Source organism: Ixodes scapularis, unplaced genomic scaffold, assembly GCF_016920785.2.
Source record: "Ixodes scapularis isolate PalLabHiFi unplaced genomic scaffold, ASM1692078v2 PGA_scaffold11__112_contigs__length_91849675, whole genome shotgun sequence".
In the NCBI taxonomy this organism is placed as follows: Eukaryota; Metazoa; Arthropoda; class Arachnida; order Ixodida; family Ixodidae; genus Ixodes; species Ixodes scapularis.
Window position 1 is genome coordinate 52,296,286 of NW_024609837.1, and position 25,491 is coordinate 52,321,776.

At 44.9% G+C, this 25,491-nt stretch overlaps 1 protein-coding gene across 1 annotated transcript in view; it reads right to left on the reverse strand.

Annotated features, from left to right (window-relative positions):
* Nucleotides 1-9,359: 9,359 nt before the first annotated feature.
* Nucleotides 9,360-25,491, reverse strand: part of LOC120847897 (formin-J-like) — a gene marked incomplete at its 3' end in the record, with an annotated part of 36,653 nt that continues 20,521 nt past the window's right edge. Inside the window, exons 6-9 of the mRNA XM_040219833.1 lie at nt 24,582-24,693; nt 21,331-21,405; nt 12,476-12,531; nt 9,360-9,571 (exon numbers count right to left, since the gene is read on the reverse strand). Coding sequence (XP_040075767.1) covers nt 9,360-9,571; nt 12,476-12,531; nt 21,331-21,405; nt 24,582-24,693 — 455 coding nt within the window. The remainder of the gene's footprint in view (nt 9,572-12,475; nt 12,532-21,330; nt 21,406-24,581; nt 24,694-25,491) is intronic.

Genomic DNA, 25,491 nt, shown 5'->3' on the forward strand with positions numbered 1-25,491 from the left:
CAACCTTTTCTTGAGGACCGGAAATGGTTCATCAAAAAAACAATTTATCACTAAAACAAACCCAATTCGTGCGGGGCCAATTATAAGCCTGTTTGGTGTTTCTTGTCTTTTATTTTGTAGGGTTGTGCGCAATTTATTCTGAACGCTTTGATTTCATTGTACGACTTATCAGATAAAAACGTGATACAAAGGTCGATGTATATTTTAGAACCTGCACTAGTTGCCATACTGTGGCGTATCTAATCTGCTTTTAAAACAACTCAGCGGATTTAATAATCTGACCGAAATTAAAGTCCAACACCGGGAAGGGGGGATTCAATCAACAGTTACAGCTACAGAAAACAGCAAAACACCTTCGATCTCTGGTAGCAGAAACAGCAAGGACCAATACGTTTTCTCCTCAGAAACGCAAACATCAAGAAGCACGGCTCTTCTGAGCATTGCTTCCTTTCCACCCTCCACGCGCGTTCTCGTGTTTTGCTTTTTAACTAACGGCGGGCGGCCGACGCGCCTCGCCAGTTGCCGCTCTTCTGTCCAGACTATCAGGCGCGTTCAAAGACCCGACGACTCCCATTGCTTATGCTCAGCTTTAACCTAAGATGAACCGCGGCCATTCCTGCGAGCCATCCTCAAAATTCAGCGCTCTGAACGTACAAAGAGGTCGTTCCGCGAGTCGCTGCTCAGCCGGGAATATAGGCTCTTAGCACTGGATATGCTAGGCGAGCTCCTAGCGTTCGCTGCAATCCACCTTAGCGTGGAGCTCTGTACCAGTGTTCTTTCTTGCTCGCTCTTCTGCGAGGTCCTCGGCTCGGCAATTCGGCTGGTTCGGGTTGAAGCTAGGGTTGAAGAAACCAGTGCTTGATTGTCCAACGCGGTGCATGTCCACGCAGCATATGCTCACCAGGCCACTTGAACTAAGAGGCTTCGCTGGAGGGTTTTTCTCAAGATAAGAAAGCTCCGGGTTGACTGAAAGCGTAAGGTGGAAGTCGAAATGCTCGCAGTATCGCTTCGCCCGTCAAAAGTGGCGACGAAGACAATGCAGAAGGAACAACTCACTGTCGGAGATTTCTACGGAGCATGACTGAGATGTTCCATGGACACTTCCAAGATATCGTCACCGTTAGCAAGTGCCTTGGTCCAGTCAATGAAAAACAGGGAGCTACAACTACTAGACAGGATGTCTTCTGTGCAGCAGTGTACATGAATCCCCGCTACCGCCCTTCGCCCGTCAGAACTGGCGACGAAGACATTGCAGAAGGAACAGCTCACTGTAAAGGAGATCTCTTCTGAGCATGGCTGAGATGTTCCATGGACACTTCCAAGATATCGTCGCCGTTAGCAAATGCCTTGGTCCAGTCAATGAAAAACAGGGAACTTCTTGACACGGATGTCTTCTATACAGCAGTATACATGAATCTTTGCTATCGCCTTCTTCTCGCCCCTGAGCAAAAGTACCGGGCCACGTTGCATTTGACAAAGACTTGGAGGCAAATCACACCTCAGCAATGCGAGCAAGATTCTACCCTTTCTTCTGAAACAACGGCGGCTCCAGATGATCCGGAAGACGTCCTGCAAGCGCTCCTCAAGGAAAAGAGGGGTTGAGAGAAGGGAACGCCATCCAGAACTCTACCTATTGGCGCAAGTAGCCCTGGGAGTGCCTGCGACTCAGGTGAGCGTGGAGATAGCCTTTTATGCACTGAAGTTCATTTTATCGTCACAGAGGTGCTGTCTTTCCCCGGATATGGTTCACGACGTCCTGCTTTTTCGGTAAGCTGCCTGACATTGGACTGCGCTTTCACCCACGTCCCAAAGTACTCCAGCACTAGCTCGTTCCTTCCACACAGTAATGTGAGACTTGGCTTTTTATATATAACACGATTATAAAATATGCATAGTTTATCTTTTGCTGCCGTCAATTGTTTTTGTAGCATGTGAGTACGAACCGGTTCGAACCGGTTTGAACCTTTATTTTTTCACTCCGGAGTTGAACCGGAGCTGAACCGTTTTCCCTGAACCGGAACAAAAACCGTAACGAAAAACATTTCGGTTCGACACCCTACATAGAACGCACGCGTACTTTCGCCATAACGAGTGGGAGAAAAAGGTAATTGAAAAGGGTGCGAATGTCGAAGATCACGTGAGGGTGGGCTAAGATTTTGAAATCAGAATTCCAAAAGTGCCGCAATACCACTGAATAAACATAGAGGGTTTGGAAGTTAGGTAGTTGCAAATAATCGAAAAGTTTAGCGTTGTCAGGTATTTTAAGTTTATAAGAGACACTTTTCAGGATAGCTTTTAAGATGCAGTCCATTTTTGTTTTCCAATAGTTAGAAGAATGGCCGAAAACGGCGATGGAATAGCGAAGGACGCTATATGCAAGCGAATGGGCAATCATTCTTTGAACAGATAGAGGAAAAAATATTTTGCATTATATAATAGGCAACTAATTCTTCTCAGTTTTTTACAGATATATGTAAAATGAACAAAACTATTTCAGTACCTTAAGTACCTTATGAATAATAAAGGTTCTAGTAAGGATCCTAGAGGAACACCATGTCGTATTTAACTTTATTAGATGAATGATCACCACTCAATACATATTGATAACGATCTGTAAGATATGTGTCACTAGTCTTTTCGTGACCCGTCGTACAACATAGATTTTACGTACAACATAGATTTTAAGCTATTTTATAGAATGTAATGTCACAGGGTACCAAACATTTTTCTTAAGTCCAAAAATAAACCAAGAGTAACCAATTTCTTCACATTATTTCCAATAATTTTATCCTTTATCTCAATTAGTGCTTGCTCCGCAGACAACGGGTAGTTGTGGAATTTGACCCTTCTGTACTGGATGGCTCCTTTGGTGTTACTGGTGACAGGGTAGTTGTGGAATTTGACCCTTCTGTACTCGACGGCTCCTTTGGTGTTTCTGGTGACAGGGTAGTTGTGGAATTTGACCCTTCTGTACTGGATGGCTCCTTTGGTGTTAGTGGTGACAGGGTAGTTGTGGAATTTGACCCTTCTGTACTGGATGGCTCCTTTGGTGTTTCTGGTGACAGGGTAGTTGTGGAATTGGACCCTTCTGTACTGGATGGCTCCTTTGGTGTTTCTGGTGACAGGGTAGTTGTGGAATTTGACCCTTCTGTACTGGATGGCTCCTTTGGTGTTACTGGTGACAGGGTAGTTGTGGAAGTTGGCCCTTCTGTACTGGATGGCTCCTCTGGTGTTTCTGGTGACAGGGTAGTTGTGGAATTTGACCCTTCTGTACTGGATGGCTCCTTTGGTGTTTCTGGTGACAGGGTAGTTGTGGAATTTGACCCTTCTGTACTGGATGGCTCCTTTGGTGTTTCTGGTGACAGGGTAGTTGTGGAATTTGACCCTTCTGTACTGGATGGCTCCTTTGGTGTTTCTGGTGACAGGGTAGTTGTGGAATTTGACCCTTCTGTACTGGATGGCTCCTTTGGTGTTACTGGTGACAGGGTAGTTGTGGAAGTTGGCCCTTCTGTACTGGATGGCTCCTCTGGTGTTTCTGGTGACAGGGTAGTTGTGGAATTTGACCCTTCTGTACTGGATGGCTCCTCTGGTGTTTCTGGTGACAGGGTAGTTGTGGAATTTGACCCTTCTGTACTGGATGGCTCCTTTGGTGTTTCTGGTGACAGGGTAGTTGTGGAATTTGACCCTTCTGTACTGTATGGCTCCTTTGGTGTTTCTGGTGACAGGGTAGTTGTGGAATTTGACCCTTCTGTACTGGATGGCTCCTTTGGTGTTTCTGGTGACATGGTAGTTGTGGAATTTGACCCTTCTGTACTGGATGGCTCCTTTGGTGTTTCTGGTGACAGGGTAGTTGTGGAATTTGACCCTTCTGTACTGGATGGCTCCTTCGGTGTTACTGGTGACAGGGTAGTTGTGGAATTCGACCCTTCTGTACTGGATGGCTCCTTTGGTGTTTCTGGTGACAGGGTAGTTGTGGAATTTGACCCTTCTGTACTGGATGGCTCCTCTGGTGTTTCTGGTGACCGGGTAGTTGTGGAATTTGACCCTTCTGTACTGGATGGCCCCTTTGGTGTTACTGGTGACAGGGTAGTTGTGGAAGTTGGCCCTTCTGTACTGGATGGCTCCTCTGGTGTTTCTGGTGACAGGGTAGTTATGGAAGTTGGCCCTTCTGTACTGGATGGCTCCTCTGGTGTTTCTGGTGACAGGGTAGTTGTGGAATTTGACCCTTCTGTACTGGATGGCTCCTTTGGTGTTACTGGTGACAGGGTAGTTGTGGAATTTGACCCTTCTGTACTGGATGGCTCCTCTGGTGTTTCTGGTGACAGGGTAGTTGTGGAAGTTGGCCCTTCTGTACTGGATGGCTCCTCTGGTGTTTCTGGTGACAGGGTAGTTGTGGAATTTGACCCTTCTGTACTGGATGGCTCCTTTGGTGTTTCTGGCGACAGGGTAGTTGTGGAATTTGACCCTTCTGTACTGGATGGCTCCTTTGGTGTTTCTGGTGACAGGGTAGTTGTGGAATTTGACCCTTCTGTACTGGATGGCTCCTTTGGTGTTACTGGTGACAGGGTAGTTGTGGAATTTGACGCTTCTGTACTGGACGGCTCCTTTGGTGTTTCTGGTGACAGGGTAGTTGTGGAATTTGACCCTTCTGTACTGGATGGCTCCTTTGGTGTTAGTGGTGACAGGGTAGTTGTGGAATTTGACCCTTCTGTGCTGGATGGCTCCTTTGGTGTTTCTGGTGACAGGGTAGTTGTGGAATTTGACCCTTCTGTACTGGATGGCTCCTTTGGTGTTTCTGGTGACAGGGTAGTTGTGGAATTTGACCCTTCTGTACTGGATGGCTCCTTTGGTGTTACTGGTGACAGGGTAGTTGTGGAAGTTGGCCCTTCTGTACTGGATGGCTCTTCTGGTGTTTCTGGTGACAGGGTAGTTGTGGAATTTGACCCTTCTGTACTGGATGGCTCCTTTGGTGTTTCTGGTGACAGGGTAGTTGTGGAATTTGACCCTTCTGTACTGGATGGCTCCTTTGGTGTTTCTGGTGACAGGGTAGTTGTGGAATTTGACCCTTCTGTACTGGATGGCTCCTTTGGTGTTTCTGGTGACAGGGTAGTTGTGGAATTTGACCCTTCTGTACTGGATGGCTCCTTTGGTGTTACTGGTGACAGGGTAGTTGTGGAAGTTGGCCCTTCTGTACTGGATGGCTCCTCTGGAGTTTCTGGTGACAGGGTAGTTGTGGAATTTGACCCTTCTGTACTGGATGGCTCCTTTGGTGTTTCTGGTGACAGGGTAGTTGTGGAATTTGACCCTTCTGTACTGGATGGCTCCTTTGGTGTTTCTGGTGACAGGGTAGTTGTGGAATTTGACCCTTCTGTACTGGATGGCTCCTTTGGTGTTTCTGGTGACAGGGTAGTTGTGGAATTTGACCCTTCTGTGCTGGATGGCTCCTTTGGTGTTTCTGGTGACAGGGTAGTTGCGGAATTTGACCCTTCTGTACTGGATGGCTCCTTTGGTGTTTCTGGTGACAGGGTAGTTGTGGAATTTGACCCTTCTGTACTGGATGGCCCCTTTGGTGTTACTGGTGACAGGGTAGTTGTGGAAGTTGGCCCTTCTGTACTGGATGGCTCCTCTGGTGTTTCTGGTGACAGGGTAGTTGTGGAATTTGACCCTTCTGTACTGGATGGCTCCTCTGGTGTTTCTGGTGACAGGGTAGTTGTGGAATTTGACCCTTCTGTACTGGATGGCTCCTTTGGTGTTTCTGGTGACAGGGTAGTTGTGGAATTTGACCCTTCTGTACTGGATGGCTCCTTTGGTGTTTCTGGTGACAGGGTAGTTGTGGAATTTGACCCTTCTGTACTGGATGGCTCCTTTGGTGTTTCTGGTGACAGGGTAGTTGTGGAATTTGACCCTTCTGTACTGGATGGCTCCTCTGGTGTTTCTGGTGACAGGGTAGTTGTGGAATTTGACCCTTCTGTACTGGATGGCTCCTTTGGTGTTTCTGGTGACAGGGTAGTTGTGGAATTTGACCCTTCTGTACTGGATGGCTCCTTTGGTGTTTCTGGTGACAGGGTAGTTGTGGAATTTGACCCTTCTGTACTGGATGGCTCCTTTGGTGTTTCTGGTGACAGGGTAGTTGTGGAATTTGACCCTTCTGTACTGGATGGCTCCTTTGGTGTTACTGGTGACAGGGTAGTTGTGGAATTTGACCCTTCTGTACTGGATGGCTCCTTTGGTGTTTCTGGTGACAGGGTAGTTGTGGAATTTGACCCTTCTGTACTGGATGGCTCCTTTGGTGTTTCTGGTGACAGGGTAGTTGTGGAATTTGACCCTTCTGTACTGGATGGCTCCTTTGGTGTTACTGGTGACAGGGTAGTTGTGGAAGTTGGCCCTTCTGTACTGGATGGCTCCTCTGGTGTTTCTGGTGACAGGGTAGTTGTGGAATTTGACCCTTCTGTACTGGATGGCTCCTCAGGTGTTTCTGGTGACAGGGTAGTTGTGGAATTTGACCCTTCTGTACTGGATGGCTCCTTTGGTGTTTCTGGTGACAGGGTAGTTGTGGAATTTGACCCTTCTGTACTGTATGGCTCCTTTGGTGTTTCTGGTGACAGGGTAGTTGTGGAATTTGACCCTTCTGTACTGGATGGCTCCTTTGGTGTTTCTGGTGACATGGTAGTTGTGGAATTTGACCCTTCTGTACTGGATGGCTCCTTTGGTGTTTCTGGTGACAGGGTAGTTGTGGAATTTGACCCTTCTGTACTGGATGGCTCCTTCGGTGTTACTGGTGACAGGGTAGTTGTGGAATTCGACCCTTCTGTACTGGATGGCTCCTTTGGTGTTTCTGGTGACAGGGTAGTTGTGGAATTTGACCCTTCTGTACTGGATGGCTCCTCTGGTGTTTCTGGTGACCGGGTAGTTGTGGAATTTGACCCTTCTGTACTGGATGGCCCCTTTGGTGTTACTGGTGACAGGGTAGTTGTGGAAGTTGGCCCTTCTGTACTGGATGGCTCCTCTGGTGTTTCTGGTGACAGGGTAGTTATGGAAGTTGGCCCTTCTGTACTGGATGGCTCCTCTGGTGTTTCTGGTGACAGGGTAGTTGTGGAATTTGACCCTTCTGTACTGGATGGCTCCTCTGGTGTTTCTGGTGACAGGGTAGTTGTGGAAGTTGGCCCTTCTGTACTGGATGGCTCCTCTGGTGTTTCTGGTGACAGGGTAGTTGTGGAATTTGACCCTTCTGTACTGGATGGCTCCTTTGGTGTTTCTGGTGACAGGGTAGTTGTGGAATTTGACCCTTCTGTACTGGATGGCTCCTTTGGTGTTTCTGGTGACAGGGTAGCTGTGGAATTTGACCCTTCTGTACTGGATGGCTCCTTTGGTGTTTCTGGTGACAGGGTAGTTGTGGAATTTGACCCTTCTGTACTGGATGGCTCCTTTGGTGTTACTGGTGACAGGGTAGTTGTGGAATTTGACCCTTCTGTACTGGATGGCTCCTCTGGTGTTTCTGGTGACAGGGTAGTTGTGGAAGTTGGCCCTTCTGTACTGGATGGCTCCTCTGGTGTTTCTGGTGACAGGGTAGTTGTGGAATTTGACCCTTCTGTACTGGATGGCTCCTTTGGTGTTTCTGGCGACAGGGTAGTTGTGGAATTTGACCCTTCTGTACTGGATGGCTCCTTTGGTGTTTCTGGTGACAGGGTAGTTGTGGAATTTGACCCTTCTGTACTGGATGGCTCCTTTGGTGTTACTGGTGACAGGGTAGTTGTGGAATTTGACGCTTCTGTACTGGACGGCTCCTTTGGTGTTTCTGGTGACAGGGTAGTTGTGGAATTTGACCCTTCTGTACTGGATGGCTCCTTTGGTGTTAGTGGTGACAGGGTAGTTGTGGAATTTGACCCTTCTGTGCTGGATGGCTCCTTTGGTGTTTCTGGTGACAGGGTAGTTGTGGAATTTGACCCTTCTGTACTGGATGGCTCCTTTGGTGTTACTGGTGACAGGGTAGTTGTGGAATTTGACCCTTCTGTACTGGATGGCTCCTTTGGTGTTTCTGGTGACAGGGTAGTTGTGGAATTTGACCCTTCTGTACTGGATGGCTCCTTTGGTGTTTCTGGTGACAGGGTAGTTGTGGAATTTGACCCTTCTGTACTGGATGGCTCCTTTGGTGTTACTGGTGACAGGGTAGTTGTGGAAGTTGGCCCTTCTGTACTGGATGGCTCCTCTGGTGTTTCTGGTGACAGGGTAGTTGTGGAATTTGACCCTTCTGTACTGGATGGCTCCTTTGGTGTTTCTGGTGACAGGGTAGTTGTGGAATTTGACCCTTCTGTATTGGATGGCTCCTTTGGTGTTTCTGGTGACAGGGTAGTTGTGGAATTTGACCCTTCTGTACTGGATGGCTCCTTTGGTGTTTCTGGTGACAGGGTAGTTGTGGAATTTGACCCTTCTGTACTGGATGGCTCCTTTGGTGTTTCTGGTGACAGGGTAGTTGTGGAATTTGACCCTTCTGTACTGGATGGCTCCTTTGGTGTTACTGCTGACAGGGTAGTTGTGGAAGTTGGCCCTTCTGTACTGGATGGCTCCTCTGGTGTTTCTGGTGACAGGGTAGTTGTGGAATTTGACCCTTCTGTACTGGATGGCTCCTCTGGTGTTTCTGGTGACAGGGTAGTTGTGGAATTTGACCCTTCTGTACTGGATGGCTCCTTTGGTGTTTCTGGTGACAGGGTAGTTGTGGAATTTGACCCTTCTGTACTGGATGGCTCCTTTGGTGTTTCTGGTGACAGGGTAGTTGTGGAATTTGACCCTTCTGTACTGGATGGCTCCTTTGGTGTTACTGGTGACAGGGTAGTTGTGGAATTCGACCCTTCTGTACTGGATGGCTCCTTTGGTGTTTCTGGTGACAGGGTAGATGTGGAATTTGACCCTTCTGTACTGGATGGCTCCTTTGGTGTTTCTGGTGACTGGGTAGTTGTGGAATTTGACCCTTCTGTACTGGATGGCCCCTTTGGTGTTACTGGTGACAGGGTAGTTGTGGAAGTTGGCCCTTCTGTACTGGATGGCTCCTCTGGTGTTTCTGGTGACAGGGTAGTTGTGGAATTTGACCCTTCTGTACTGGATGGCTCCTCTGGTGTTTCTGGTGACAGGGTAGTTGTGGAATTTGACCCTTCTGTACTGGATGGCTCCTTTGGTGTTTCTGGTGACAGGGTAGTTGTGGAATTTGACCCTTCTGTACTGGATGGCTCCTTTGGTGTTTCTGGTGACAGGGTAGTTGTGGAATTTGACCCTTCTGTACTGGATGGCTCCTTTGGTGTTTCTGGTGACAGGGTAGTTGTGGAATTTGACCCTTCTGTACTGGATGGCTCCTTTGGTGTTTCTGGTGACAGGGAAGTTGTGGAATTTGACCCTTCTGTACTGGATGGCTCCTTTGGTGTTACTGGTGGCACTGGTGGCTGTGGTGGATTTGGTTTCGGTAGTTCTGGTTCGGCCGTCGTGGTCACCTCGGGTGGTGGTTGCGGAGGTCCCGGTGGGGACGGTGGTGGTGGAGGTCCAGGGGGCAGCGGCGTTCCCGGAGTTCCTGGCGCTTCGGGTGCTGAAATAGTTAAATATAAAAAAACACGCGATGAGCGTGTTGTGAAGAAGTGGCCTTTTTGACATTGATGAAACAGCGGCGTAAAAGACACCTTACAATATTGTCGGATGTGAAGAGCGCAAACTGAAATTTTACTAGAACGAATGGGTGTGTTCAAGAAGGAAGAGTGTTAGTTGTGCTTACTATTAAGTTAGTTAGTAATTCAAAATAAACTATGATAAATAACAGCGCAGTTTCGTAGGGTGTGGGATATTATACGTTCACGGCTGTTGCTTTGTGAATCGTCCTTCGGTGTTCCTGTCGGTTAATCCCGCATTCTTAATGACTACGGAGGAGTAAGTAGGTGCTTAGGATTTGACACCTCCCGCGTTCCTCTCTAGGAACTCTGGAGCGCTTGCTTCCCGCAGAACACGTGGGTCGGCCAATCGCTGCGATCTGTGATTGAAGCTCGCGGCGAATCACAAGATCGGAAATATGTTTAGAGCTACGAGACCAGTTTGCGCAGTGACGCTGAGTGTGTCGTTTCACCATGCTCAAGTTCACAGCGTGAACTGTTTCTTTCTAGCGGTCTAGATATATTTTCAACCTCATGATTCGCGGCGCCTTTTCAATAGATTACAGGCTCTCCTAAGCGTTTTGCAGGAATTTAGATGCCTCAGATTTCTTCGAGTGTACAACGCATAATTTTAAAATTTGGAAACGGTCTTTTTGATCACGAAATATTTTGTTTTTTTATCCAAAAGGCTGTTCATGCAAGTCATAGAAACATTGCAATTTTTTATTTAAATCAATATCTTTGTCTCGTGTTCCTGCTATCTCTAATCGCGCTATTTCATGCTTGATAATATGGAAGTGCAGAGAATAATCTGTCTCTGGGCGAAATACCTTATCTAATCAGTTGAAGTTAAAGATACTGATGCCCAATTCGTACGTAGTGATGGAGATAAGAACAAAAATCCTTCGTGCCTATGCTTTACGTTCACACTTAACATGACCCTACTTTTTATCTTCTGTTCTTGATTTTATATCATGAACCGCGTTCGTAGCCAAACGATTTAAAGCAGGAGAGACGACATGGTATAAAGTATTCTTTAGACGTGTTTTTGAAAGTTAACATTTATAGATATATGAGAATATTCCTGGTTACTTTGCTTACTAATGCGCTTGATTAGTACCACAAGTATGATGTTCTCAGTAGAAGATCGCTTACGCAAGCGCTTTTTCACTCAGGTGCATTCTATCGTGTAACGAGCATAGGCCAGATTTGAAAGTAATTTCAGATTCGGTACTGAGAGTTGGGATGCTTCCTTACAAATAAAGATATTCTATTCTATTCTATCTTGTTCGATTTTACAGCCTAACCATCACCACGTTACGTCTTGTTCGAAGTTCAGCTTTGGGCTTGTCGGTACCGTTCCAGAGGTTCATTATAGCTGTCGCGCCAATTTGTCTCAACGAAGTCGCATGCCACGTTTTCGCGAAAGCGTGCGTAGTTGCGGAATCAGTACTAAACGAGTAAAAGAAAAAAAAAACCGAATTAATGTTTTTTTGCGATAAACTTAACTTTAATAAACATACAATGAAAATGTTACCTCCCATTGAGAGCAAATTTGAGCGGTTTCTGGGATGCATTTTGTACATATGAACATGTGTACGAAACATTTTTTCATATTACTATTTTGGAATGCTTCGGTTGGAAACATTTCTTCCGCGTTGTATAAATATTGGTAAAAAAGGATTTTGATTTTCTTAATTGGGAGAACTTCGTGTTCTTACGTTGAACTGAATGATAGCGAACGTTTTACTCCTTCCTCGCCTCCCTTCTTTTATCGATGTCCCGGTTTATACCGTCAGGATTGTGGTCTTGCTATGCTGAGCCTCCTGTGGTCTTAACATCTGCGCGTCTTTTATGTGACCTCCCATATCTGTTTTGGTCGCATATTTTGTGCCGAAGACTACTGAGAATGACGAATTGTATCTTTGAGTGCGTCTCCGAATTTTCGGAAAATTTTTTCGACAAATCAATTGATTTATATACTTTTTTCTTAAAGGATGGAGTAACAACATACTCTCTAACATACAAAATATTTCAATTTATATAAAAAATATGCACACAATATAGAGACCCTGTATCGATATTTGAGCCTGTGCCTCTGTAACGTTTTCTAACTTAATGGGTGTTCAAGCTACTCCGGGACCAAGGGGAGAATGTGCAAAACATTAGTGCATCATATTTTAATCGAGAAAAAGCCAAAAACACGTCAATCTACGGGGGCGCTAAGCGGCGTTGAAACCGTGCAGCAAATGACAAAAAAAAAAGTTGCGGTATGTCGGAGTTTTTAAGATGCATGTCTAAAATGCAAATAAAATGATAATTATGCGAATCATTCCTACTCTATATAAAAGTAGCTATTTTTAACGTATGTGGGTTAAAAAAAACACAACTTTTCAAAAGTATACAAAAAACAAACAAATCAAATTTGACATTAGTGTTTGGACAGCGAAAGGTCGGTCTAACTTTTAGCTATGGCGATACTGTTGGACGCTGTGGATGCAAAATTAATCAGTGAAGTACCACTGCTTGTTTGGGGTCTTTAACGTGCCTCACACAGTAGTGATAGACGACCGCACGCGGGTACGATGCTCATTCAGATCGAAAGCAACTATCGACGGAGCTCAAGAATGAAATCAGTGTGCTTTGCTTTGCAGACTTGCACATTCAATACAAAAATAACACCCAGCTTCGCACTTCCTTTGAAACTTCATGGCAGGACCCTATTTAATCTAAAATGCGCATTCAGTCATACAACAAGCGTAACTATTTTGTTGGCATATTTTATATGCATGCCTGTTAATTTTTACGAATGTTTCTTGTACTTTGTAGAACAAGAAGGGTAAACTCACTAGGTTTAGGTGGGACGTCAGGAGGCATCTCCTGTTCGAAAGATCCGTTGCACTGGCTGTGTGAAAAACGAAATATTTATATTATACACAATTTAAACGATCAGCGAAATAGACAACGCGCACCATAAGTCACACTGCAGCGCAGTACCAGGCGCCTTTAAACGCCCTAGCTATGCATACGTACAAAACTCGAAAACAGAAAAAAAAAAGAAACACACCGTGAAATTCGTACAAAGTTATAACTTTACGTTTCTTCACGGCCTGGCAATGATACGCTTAACTATCAGAAGCCTAACTAGCAGCAACCAAATAAAACACTGGCTGTAGATTTTTGCCGTCCTCGGAAGCATTGCTAAGGGACTGCAGGGAGTAGTTTCGTGCCTCTAATATTTTTGTGGCATCCACTTTCCGGCCGGCAAATCAATGAATGACGATGCTAGTGTTGTACCATTGATTTTGTCAATGGTGACTGTTTCAAAATGATAACGCTACAGGCACACCTGTCCCATCAGAGAAGAGCCAAAGTACAGCATGCAACCACAGGAAGCAATAATTAAAGAGAAAAACCTCCCTCTAAGACGTTGTCTGGCAGCGGCCTTGTGGTACCCTGCGTAATCGGCTAGCGAATCCCTTCGTACTGTTAATAATACTTCATGAATTAGTACATCTCAGGTGACGCATATTACTTATGATTCCACTAAAAATGAAAGACCTTTACAGCTCCCCTTAATGCCGAATCAGAACGCAGCTCTTGAGAAAAAGATGGGAGCGTACGTAAAGGAGGGTTAGGATATGCCCCCCCTCCTCCTTCGTTCCCTCCCCTCCTCCTCTATCTCCCCCTTCTCTTGCTTCATACCTTCTCCATTTTCCTCCTTTCTCCTCCTCTCATTCTCCTGCTCTCCTCCTCCCCTCCTCATCCATCGTCACGTCACTCGTGACCCTTGTGACGTCACTTGCGACCCTAGCGTCCCTCGTGTCGTCACTCGTGGAGGCCTCATGAAGGCCGTAGCCTTCGTCGTGACCTTCACGAGTGACCTTCGTGACGTCAAACGTGACGTCCCATGTGACGTCATTATGGTAAACGTCCCATAATGCGCCGCGCCGTTACGCCGACTGTTCGTTTTAGAGCTGCGCTCTAAAACGAATTGTGAAATAGGTTTGTATTGACATTTTTATAATAAAAGTTGACATACATCCCATTTAAACATATTATAAAAAAAAAAAAAAAAACACCTGACAGAATTATACTTATGATATCGGAAGAGCGATGTTTTGGTGCGAATATTCCTGAAGTAAAATAGTTTATTTTTTTAAATTTATATTAAAGGCATTGCAATTATTACGTTGAGAGGTGCAATTGTGGAGGTGCAAATGTAGAGTCTTAATTTTGGTAAATGGGAGAGCCTCTTTTGCCCCCGAAATCGTGCTGTGTAATGACATCTGCTTCGCAAGTAAAATACAGCTATTTATAATGCGTTGTCATCAGTCGTTTGACTGATGACACGTAAAATACAGCTATTTATAATACGTTGTCATCAGTCGTATGACCTAGCGTTTTATTTTCAATTTGTATCACGTTAAGTCAGAACGCAGCCTACGCTACAAGTGCATTCAGCTAATCATTTAGCAACTAAAGCACAACATACCAGCAATCGCCATCTTTATTATGGCTAAACCATAATCAAGACTTAATCAACATGCTTGACTGCATTTTTATCTATTCTAGATTTGATTACGCTCTAACTAATCGTGAAGCTGAGTATACCCCAAGAGAAAGTCACTTCATGCCTATACGGGTAGAAATTGAGGGAGAGAAGGAAACAAGATCGTGCGGGGACATCGGAACACCGAGCTCTGGTTGGAGTGACTAGTGGGTAGACGCAACGCTTGTTGCCTTTGTCACCACTGAATCTTCGAACGCGTTCGAATGCCGAACGTTCGTGCCCGACGTTTGGCGTTTGCGTTCGAACGCGTCTGAGCAGTGAGTAAGGACAAAGGCTTTGCCCACTAATAATTCCCTAATCTGCACACTAATCATTCCACCTTTGCCCACTAATAATTCCCCAATCTGCACACTAATCACTCCACTATTCTTCCTACTAATCATTCCAACCAGTGCTCGGTGTTCCGACGTCGCCTCACGCTCTCAACTTCTCCTCTCCCTCAATTTTTGTGTGTATATATCGATGAACTAAGGACCTTCAGCGCGCACACTAACTCTTCAAACCCACATTCGATGGCCCGTAAAATCGGTTGCTCAACGTATCACGCTGCGATTTACTAAAGACGTCCGGCTAAGTGACGTAAGCTTGCAGTGGAAATATGTGCGGAAGTATTCCTTGTTTAGAGAATGAAAAAGGAAAACCCGTGCCGGGCAATCTGCGGCAGCATTCGCAGACGACGTCATGACCGTGCTCCCCTAGTTGTATGTTCTGCCGACAGATGGTGCAGAGTGAGACACGAGAGTATGCGGCCCCTCGATCGATCATCTCCGTACTAAAAATGGGGAGCCACAAGAAGTTTAAACCTGTGTTTTCCTATGAAGTTTATTTTTATGTTCATGAGGTAATTATCGCATTTTCAGTATCGCACATAAGGGGGACCCGCGCCGGCATAACCAAAAACAGGGGGATAATGACAGGAGGAGAACGCGGGAAATCCTAAGCGCTGACATCGGTGGTACTGAGCGAAAGAACGAGCAAGAGAACGAGATGAAAGCTGAGAAAGAAAGCAGGCGGAAAGGTTAGGCGTGTTCGTTTTGCTGCGACGAGTTGAAGCATGGTTTAAGTTGCTCGAGTGCTTATCAACTTAATTGTTTTTTATACAATCCGCGATGCCGGCGTTTTATTGTTAGGTAAGTTAGAAAAATGCCACAGGCAATGTTTTGCTGCGCGCCGCCAGCGATATGGGTCCATCGAGACCGCCTACTCTGATGACTTATGTCAGCGTCTGTTAGCCCCGAGAGCGAAAACAAGCGTTGCTGCGGTCGCCGCTCCCTTATTGAGTCATGTGTACCGTGACGTCAGGGGAAGGATTCCGCTTAGCGATATCGCATCCGGCTCCCTTCCCTGCCCCGTGTTCTCGTTTGCGATCATGCTGACCCACTGTTCAGTGCCGCAATGCGAATCCCGGAAACAAGCCGGTGTCAGCGTTCACCACCCAAAGACGTCGAGGTTTAAGAAAGCATGGACAGTCAAGCTAATGTCACATTCAATTGGGGCGCATGCAGCACCGAGAAAGTGCTGCCCCCAAGGCCGCGCCACCGCGCGGGTGCAGCGTATGACGCACTACCAAGTGAACGCGAAGCATTCCGCCGTGCAACGCGCTTGGCGCGGTCAATTCAAGGGCAAAACATAAACGGGTGGACCACTGAACGAAATCCGCCGCGAGTGTGGCGGCGGCGCGCGCCATCTAGCGAGAGTCTCCAGAGCCGCCATGTTTACCGAGACGAGGAAGACTAAGCGAGGGAAAGAAGGGGCCGAAGGAGGCGGAGAGCGGTAGCTCAAGGCCGCGCCGGCCCGCAGTGCGCGAAGCTGCACGGTCTCCTTCCGACGGTGCAGCTGGTGCAGCAACGCGCCGGTGTCGTGCGCCGCACCAAGTCCCAAATGAGCCGCACCGACACGACCATGTGAACGCTACGCGTCCGTCGGTGCAGTGCGGTGCGGTGTGGTGCGCCCCAATTGAATGTGACATAAGAGTGGGAAAGGCACCGTCAAGGTCGGCAGTTGTGTGCCGCAATCACTTCTAGGAGCGGGACCTCGTTTACACGGTGTACAAGACGCTGGGTATGGCTGTTTCCGACGTGCTTCCTTACGTTTTCTATGCGTGTTCGTTACTTTTACATTTATAATTAGGTTGAAAATATCAAAAGCAATCGACGGAGGCAATTCCGCCGATGAACCTCTCCGTCCGTCCAAACGACACGAGGCGACCGTGTGAAGGGGTGTCCAAACAGGACACTGCAAAACGCACGACTCCGACAAATCGTGAAAATCGAAGCGGACGCTTTTATTTTTACGATTTGTCGGGGTCGTGAAATTTTTTGCAGGAGTCGTGAAAATTTTTGAGGAGTCGTGAAAATTTTCACGATCACGACAGCTCTCCTCGCCTCCTCCACTTTTCTCTGACGTCACACGCCACCTGTATCTGGCTCACCTCGCCAACGACCTCGTGTACCGTTGTCGCCTCGGCTCGAAGGCCAAGGGGGTCCGGCTTCGGGTGGATTTGGGACATTCCTCCGTCGAAGGTTGCGTTTCGCCCGCCTCGGTTCAGCTTTCTTTGTCGAGATTCACTTTCGTCGTGATGGCGTCCGACGCGGTTCCGTATTGAGAGCGGAGGCCTTGAGCGATTGATCGACAGCCAACAGAGCATGTGAGTGGCTCTCCGGACCCACGTGATGAGCAGAGCAAGGCCGCCGTGGAGGAAGCGAGGAGGAGATTTGACGGAGGGAAGTTTCCCCCCGGGAAGAATTGACGGGGGGAAATTTCCCTCCGACGGCCGGAAGCGGATCGCGGCAGATCTCGGCACGATTTGCCGGAGTCGTGAGTTTTGTAGTATCCTGTTTGGACAGGCCTTGAGGGGTTGGCGAAGCGGCGGCGTAAGTGTTTCAGACGCTAAAATTCTGTTCCTTGCATGTTCATGAGCGAGGAGAACTCCGCTTTGCGGGAATTTCAAATGTCATTCGTATAAAAGACCTTTGGGCGGTCGACAAATTAGCTCATGGCCCTAACACTGCGGGTGCCACTCTCTGCATCTGCTGGCTCGCACATCATTTAAAGCCTGGGGTCTAGAAGCCCTTCAAATGGTCGTGCTTTTATCCAACACGCCAGACAATATCTCAAATAGGCACGTCATTCCTGGCATCGGCGACCATGAAGCAGTCGTGGCAGATGTTAACCTAGCAAATGAAAAAAAAATGTTTGTCGGTCAAAATCACGGAAGGTGTTTTTATGCAACAAAGCAGAGTACAACGGTATACGATGTGCACTCTACTCGTATATATCAACCTTGGAAACGTTGGCTGAGGAACTGAATATCGAGAATTTGTGGCGTGTTTAACGGAAATAGTAGCTTTTTCCCTTCTACGCTTCCTCAGAAGTGTGCACATGACAAACGTTGTGTACCTTGTCAGCTCCGTAGCCTTGTTAAAAATAAGCGAAGGGTGCTTCTAAAGTAGCGTAGCACTCAACCTGCAGCCGATTTTGCCAAGCTATGCGAACTAAGTGTATACGTGAAAACTAGTATTGAAACAGCCAAACAACTATATATTGAAACATTTGACGAGAGGGTGAAAAATAACCCGAAGGAATTTTGGAGATTTGTGCGAAATACTGGCAAAAGTGATATTTCTGTTCCACCTCTTAAAGAAGATGAAAGTGTTGTGCAAAGTGGTACTGATAGGGCCCAGATTTTGAATTAAATTTTTTTTCCGTGTTTAGCCCCTCTGCACATCGGGATGTTAATTTTGATGCGGCCTTTGTGACTAATGAGTAGCCGTCGATTACGCTCGAGGTAGAAGGAATAAAGAAGCTTTTAAGTGAACTGGATGTAGGCAAAACAACAGGCCCCGATAACATTTTTCTCTCTATTGCTATGGTATATTACGTCTGTATTTTATGTTCTTTTTGAGAAATCTTTAAGTGGCGCATCATTACCGCTAGATTGGAAGCTTGGTCAGATGGTTCCGATACACATATGAGATCCAAGGAATGTAGTCGCAAATTACCGTCAAATTTCAGTGACTAGTATCGCTCGTAAGCTAATTGAGCACATTTTATACACGGGTATAATCCATCGCGTAAATTCTTCGGGAATGCTGCATCCGTGCCAGCATGGCTTTTGCCAAACTTACTCGCGTGTGACACAGTTAACAGAGTTTGTACATGAACCGGCTGATGCTGCTGATGGCCGTGATAGTGTTGAATGCATGTTGCTATTAACAATCCCACGATTTGTTAATAGCAAAACTTCGCGGTTATCAAATTGATAAAAAGGTGGTATATTGGATACTCGAATATTTGTTTCTCCGAAAACAATACGCTGTGCTAAATAGTTGCCAGTCCGAATGCGCTTTCGGGACACCAGGAGTTCCGCAAGGATCTGTTCTTGGACAGCTGTTATCAATGTTGTATTAGAACGATATCGTCAATGTTGAGTCATCTTCAGTGCGTTTCTTTGCGGACGATTGTGTTGTTCATCGAAAAATACAAGAGAGTGATGACATCGTCGTTCTACAGGCAGATGCAAATGCTATTACAGATCGGTCGAAACGGTGGGAAATGAGTATTAATCTTAAAAAAAAAAACTCCTCAGATTACTTTCACTAAACGTCTTGTCCCATACCTCGGTGCTTATGTAAAATGACGAACCCGTCATTATCGCCTACAAATAAAAATATCTTGAGGTATTCTTAACACCGATCCTAAGTTGAAATAAGCCCGTTGATTATATTGATTTTAAAGCCTCGAGAATGCATGACTTCCTCTCTCGTAATGTTAAGTTTCTGCCACTTTTCCTGAAGAAAAAACTTTATTTCTCGCATGTTCTCTCGAATTTTAAAATATACTTGCACCATATGGAACCCTTGCACTTCTATTAAAAAAAAAACAAAAAAAAACTAATCTATAAAATGTACAAAGAGGGCTGCCCGTTTTGTTTTAAACAATTATGACAGGCGACTTAGTATGTCATGTGCGAAACAGACTGGGATGGAGGGAGGTACGCGCCAGGACGATTAGCCTTCTACTCAAATTGTTTCATAACATATTTCATTGTAGGACTGGGATTGACAGCGAAAACTACCTTCAACCTCCACATTATATATCGCAACGAAAGGATCACACGTATAAGGTTAAGGTATTCTGCTGTAAAACGTTTTTTCAGCCTTGGTGGTAAACATTTTTCCTAACGATATGTTTTATTTACCACTAACGTCGTAGTGTTTCGTAAACTGCATTTTTAAGGAACCTGAGCTTTGTTAGGGACTGAAATATATATGAATTTTATTATTATTTTGTTAGCTTTTGTATAACTACTAATATTTTTCATTGTCAACTTTCCTCCTACTGTATTGCCCCATGGCACTGTAGGTACCTGCATAAATAAATAATAATAAAAAAAGATCTGTCGGCGGACCGACGAACTAAACGAGCATGTTGATGACATCGTCTGCGAATGCCACCGTGGATTGCTCGAAATAGTATATTTATTACTTTTTTAGGAAAAAGGTAAGTTTATTCTTCGACATTTTTCCGTGGTAAATGCATAGCAGCGCAGTACGTTGAGTTACCAAATTTTGCGGAATATCGAAAGTGGGTTCGCGTTAGTTTACATTTGGTATGGCTGAGGGCTTCACTTTCCTATATCTTTTATCTTTTTGATTTGTTTCTGTACTTATTTTTTTAAGTACAAAATGTTTATGAAAAGCGCATAATTGGTGAGTAATGATATTGTTTGATAAAGGAATTCACGCTTCAAGAGCTTCAAGCTCTTCACTTCTGATTCTCAGTTTTGACCTGAACGCAGTTTTTTTACGTAAGCATGCCAGGTTTTAGTTCTTAAATTCAAAAGATGGGAGACGGAGAGAAGCGATGGGGACAACGGTTGGTGACTCCACGAGAGGGTTCAAACTTTTTTCTGAATGCTTTAACCTTGCCACTCTTAGACGCCAGGGGCGATGTTATTAATCTTCTCAGTGATGTTTCATAAGAAGCTTGTTTACCTATCTCATCGGTGTTACTTTTCAACCCTAGCTGCCGGTACGTTAGTATAGAACACAACAATTCTTTACCGGTGCATACACCTAATTACACAGTAGTGGGAAATCACCTTAACATTCTTTATTATGGAACATTGCTATTACATGCATATTTGATTCCCCACACGCGCAAGATAACTAAGCCGGGACAATTACCGTATTTTCAGGACTATAATCCGTGGACTACACAAATTTAAAAGTTGAAATTTTGCCCGGTTCAGACCGTCTACGGGTGCGAACTCCAGAGTTTTTTTTTCTTCTTCTAGATCGTTCACTGTGACAAGACGTGAACAATTTTATGAATGACAGAGTATATTAATGGTGATTTATATACGATACAAGCTTCTTTTTTTGTGAGCTGATAAAGTAGACATTTGTCAAAATGTGATGTGTATGACAAGTTTTACGTTCGGATTAAGCACTAAGTTGGTAAGTGCGGACTATGCGCTGGGTGCAAATTATGAACTGGGTGCGGGTTATCTAAGCAAAAACTGTCATTCTTGACCTCAAGTTTGCCGCTGCGGACTACACACCAGATGGGGACTATAGTCCAAAAAATACGGTAATCGATTAACCTTACCATTAATCGAATAATGTTTTAATGGGTAAATTTACCGATCACCGACATACCGGCTAATGTTTAGCCGGTAAATCGGATGAGGTTTATGTTAAACATTTCTGAAGGAAATTAAAATAATTACTTTACTACTTAATGCATATTGATGCATTAATGAATTGTTGTATTCCGGGGCAAAACACTTTATGATTCCTTATGATAGTAATCCAGAGGTATTACCAGACTTATATTCATTCTAAAAAAAATATTTTGTAATCGAAATGGCTGCCCAGATTTTCAGGGAGTCAGTTCTTAAATGAGAATGCATATTTTACCATGGATGGCGCATATTAAGATATAGTAAAAATAAACATTTGTTGTTTTGACACTGTTTACTTATTATGCTCGGTGGTCAATGGAACCGGTCAATCAATTAAGTAAAAATCAGCGATTAATTGGAATAAAATATTTAATGGATGTTGGGCCCTTCAAGAGAATGTTTGTTGTAGTAAACATGCAATGATTTCAGCATGATGTACGCACCTTAAGTAGTCCTCCATCGATTTTGTCAAGTTGTCCCGTTTTCCGTGCACAAAGGGTACTATAACCGGGTTTACACTGAAAAATGAACAGCGGTTAAATATAAACTGTTCGCAGAGGTCTTTAAGGCACAACCAAGTATATCCTGTCAACTGCTGACAGGACGTAGCGGTGTTACCTGGCTTACGTTATTATTATTTCAGGTTATTCGTTAATGGCAAACAAAAACGGAATTTGGTCATACTAAAAGTCCGGCCCGAAGATCAATGCCTTTTGGATGCAGGTGGTATCTTTTATAAAACAAAAATAAGTATAATTTACACATATTTGAAAAACCGGAGAAGACGGATGAAAAGGGGGACAAACGTACAAAACGTCTGAAACGCAGCTACTAAACTTTATTGACACAACCGCTTATATATAATTTGTCACACACACGTCTCCCGGAATTCGCACGCGTTTTTGTGACCTTCCGCCACACTAGAGCGCGTCCTGACCTCTATTCAATGAACGACCTCGTGTCCCACGCAATAAAGCACACGTCCGTCTCCTGGATTTGGCACACGTCTTTGCGACCTTCAAACGCGGTAGAGACCTCCTCTCGTACCAAACAATGGTGCAGGCAACACTTCAAAACAAAACAACCTTGCCAAAGCGCACACTCATTCATCTGTTCACAGGTGCCTGATATGACAAACAACAACCCATTATCAAAAGCTAAAAAATAACTATTACAACGACAAAAACATTAGGGTCACTCCATCTAGTGGTATTGACAGTTGGCTGACACAATTCCCTACAGACACAATTTTGATTGTTTGCATAATCTTTTTTTTTTTTGCTTAACACCACATTTTTATCTTTTTCTAATCAGTCAAACGATTATTGCATTCCTGCACAGTTTAGGGACCTCAGAATTCAGATATATGTTCTTTACCATCCTCAGGTGCTCAAGAAGTCTGTCATTTAGGCACCTTTTCGTCTGTTCCACGAAAACTTGCAGGTCATTGGGATATACACTACTGCAACCTGGCAATCAATGGCGGCTTCCCTATGCCGTTTTTGACAACCCTGTGCTCCACCCACAAACGATGTAAACCTGTTCAATTTAAAGTCGAAAGAGATAATCACTCTCACCCGGAATCTTCTGGCCACCACCAGTAGTTTTCGTAAAAAATGAGGGAAAAAAGGAATGCTCACGACCCTGTCTGGTTTCTCCCTTTTTTTTTTCCTCACCATTTATCCGATTCTCTCCAAGCACCTCCTTGCGACCCGCTCCACATTGTTACCCTTATCGGCCGTCGTCTCCGCTTCTTTCAAATGTGTATAACATGAACCAGCTCGCCTGTTTACTCCCACTTTCTTCAATATAATTAGGGTGTGTATGTTCCGGTTTTAACCGAAAAACACCGATAAACATCCGTCGGTGACGAAAATATAAAATCGGTTAAAACCGAAAAACACCGGTGGTTAGATATTTTCGCCCTGGTTAAAACCGAAAATCACCGGTCGTTGCTAGTTTCCGACCTAGCGAAACCCCTTCCCCGTAGAGGTTCGTCAAACGTGTTATCTCGTGGATCCTGCATTCTTCCAGTGTTTATACATGGCTTGCAGGTGGCGTCAGTCCGCCCTCCTTTCTGGGGGTCGAAAGCGTCTGGTGAACGCAGTGGAAGCTAAGCTCTCATACGCCTTTCCCCTATTGTGTCTCCCATGGCCCCCTTTTGTGGAACAATGAACACAGTGGAGGGTAGGCTCTCACGTGCCTTTTCCTAATTGTGTCTGGCCAAGTGATGTCGGTGCAAGCCATGTATTCAGAGGTTGCTGTGGTTCTGGAAGACACTGCCAACGTCCGAGTCGCACAGGAGAGTGCGTTTTCATAATTGCGGGTTGCGAACCGCAAGGAACGTGCTGCCACGACGGCAGCACGTTCCTTGCGTGTAGATGCAAACATGAAAGTATGCTTGCGTCTGCTATAATAACCAAGTGTTAGAAATAGTTGCATCCTAGAGAAGAAGTGAATGAACTATGTGAATAAAATTGGAACTCTCTGTCTGTGGTCAATCGCTTTTTTTTCACCGATAATCACCGATTTTAGCCTCGTCGTGAGACGTTCCACCGAAATACACCGGTGTTTTGAAAATAAATAAACACCGAAAAACATCCGCCGATTTTTCTCACAAATAAACACCGGAAAGTACACACCCTAAGTATAATTAAGCTTCTCAATTTTTTATGAATTTTAATATTTCTGCTGATATCTTAAAAACCAGTTTTGTGTTCATAAAATAACACAAAAATGAATCATTCTAGTTTCTCACAACAAATTTGTTAAATAGGCAAATCGCGACTGATAAGTTCTTGTTGATAAGACTTTAAATGGCCGTGTCATGTCGTCGCCTACATCATTTTAACTTTTCTAATATTGCTCTCTCTCAGCATACAGGGTATTCCACGTAACTTGAGCCAACATATAAAAATATCTTAGTGTATTTTAGGAAGACGAAACGAAACGAATAAGTTTCTTCATTGTTTGGAGTAAGTGAGGCTATTTTTTGTGTTTTACGCAGTAAAATAATAATTAATATTAATTAATTAACTAAAGTTTCAATGACAAAGTTGGATAGCGTCCTCCAAAAAACATCCAATTCAGAGGTTTTATCAAGAAACCTCTAACACTGTTCGTTTTCCAGGGCTTCCAAAAGAACTAGCAAATTATGAAAAAAAAAACAAAAAAAAAAACGCGACAGAAGCGTGAATACTTTAACAGCGCCCTGTCAACGGTTTTCCATTCAGCATGATGGTGAAGTTTATTCAAGCCACGACTGAGAGCGCTGCATTACAAGGTGCACATTCGCAAAGTCACACGTTTTTTTTTTTTTTTTTATAATTCGCAAACTTTATATTTGTTAACGTGTCTTACGCTCTCAGGGACTGATTTTTAACTACTGGTTTATTTTTAACTTCATATTTACTACCTCATTTACAGTTCACTGATAACAAATTTACGAATCCTTCTTCTACATCTGAACTCTTAATTAGCGCCGTGTGCACCTTAGCCAACCATAATGCGTGCCGCGCTTTCTTCTCTTCACCGCGCTCTCGGCTGAGTCACTACGAGTAGAAAGTACATCGTCTAAAATTTTCGTAAAACTTTGTAAGTATGCAGTTTTGTCCACAAACGTGTGTAGACGGTCTAATTTAAAGGAAAATCCAAAAACGAGGAACATGCGTAGTCTACTATGGTTCATACGCACCTGTCCCTGATCATTTCGGCCAGCATCTTGCTGATGTCGTTAGGATGGTGTGCATCGTATGCTAAGATCATGGTTACGACATCCTCGCACAACGTCTTCTGCGAGGAATATCCTGAAATATACGCGTTATGTTACTTCCGTTGCTTCTTTCAACAATCTACACTTTCCCCATATATAACGTCATTTTTCAAGGGTTCCTTAAATTGACACTGTAATGAATAGAAACAAATTTAAAGGGCATAGATGGGACAAGTAATTTATGAAACAATTTTTTACGGAAAGAAATATTTAAATAAATTACCGTAATAGTTATGTACTAGACGATATTCAGGTCGAAGTTGCTCCGGTCTATCGTTCGTTCATTCCTAAGCTGAGACTGCGGGGGAAGGTACAAGCGCTTTGGACCTGCCATACGTCAATCCTTCGCCACGCGATCAAGCTCTCGGTCAAATCCTCGCGCGAATGGATGTTTGTTGCAAAATTGTTTCTTCCTGACGGGGTAGTCCTTTACTAGACATATTTTTGTACGTTTCAGAAACAAACAATGTGCGTGAAGTCAATATTGGTTAGAAAGAAAATATCACGAGATCGCTTTTTGTAGCGTAAGCTACACCGGCGGTGGTTAAGCAGTAGCGTGGCTCGCATAATGAGCCGTGCTTTGTGCTGCGCATGCGCGAGGAGCGGTGAGGTCACACGGCGCACAGCAAGCGCGCCGGAGCCGCCGCCGCCGCGCGCGCCTCGCCGGTCTGCGCATTCCAGAGGAGTGACGTCATAGCCGCGGCAGACGCGCTGGCGCCGCCGCGTGCCCAGCTATGCGCCTCCGTTGCACAGTAGGCAAGTCTGACGCTGCACCGGAGTCGCTTGATAGCGCCTCTCATTTTGTGCGCCTAAGCTCACGCTACGTATATCC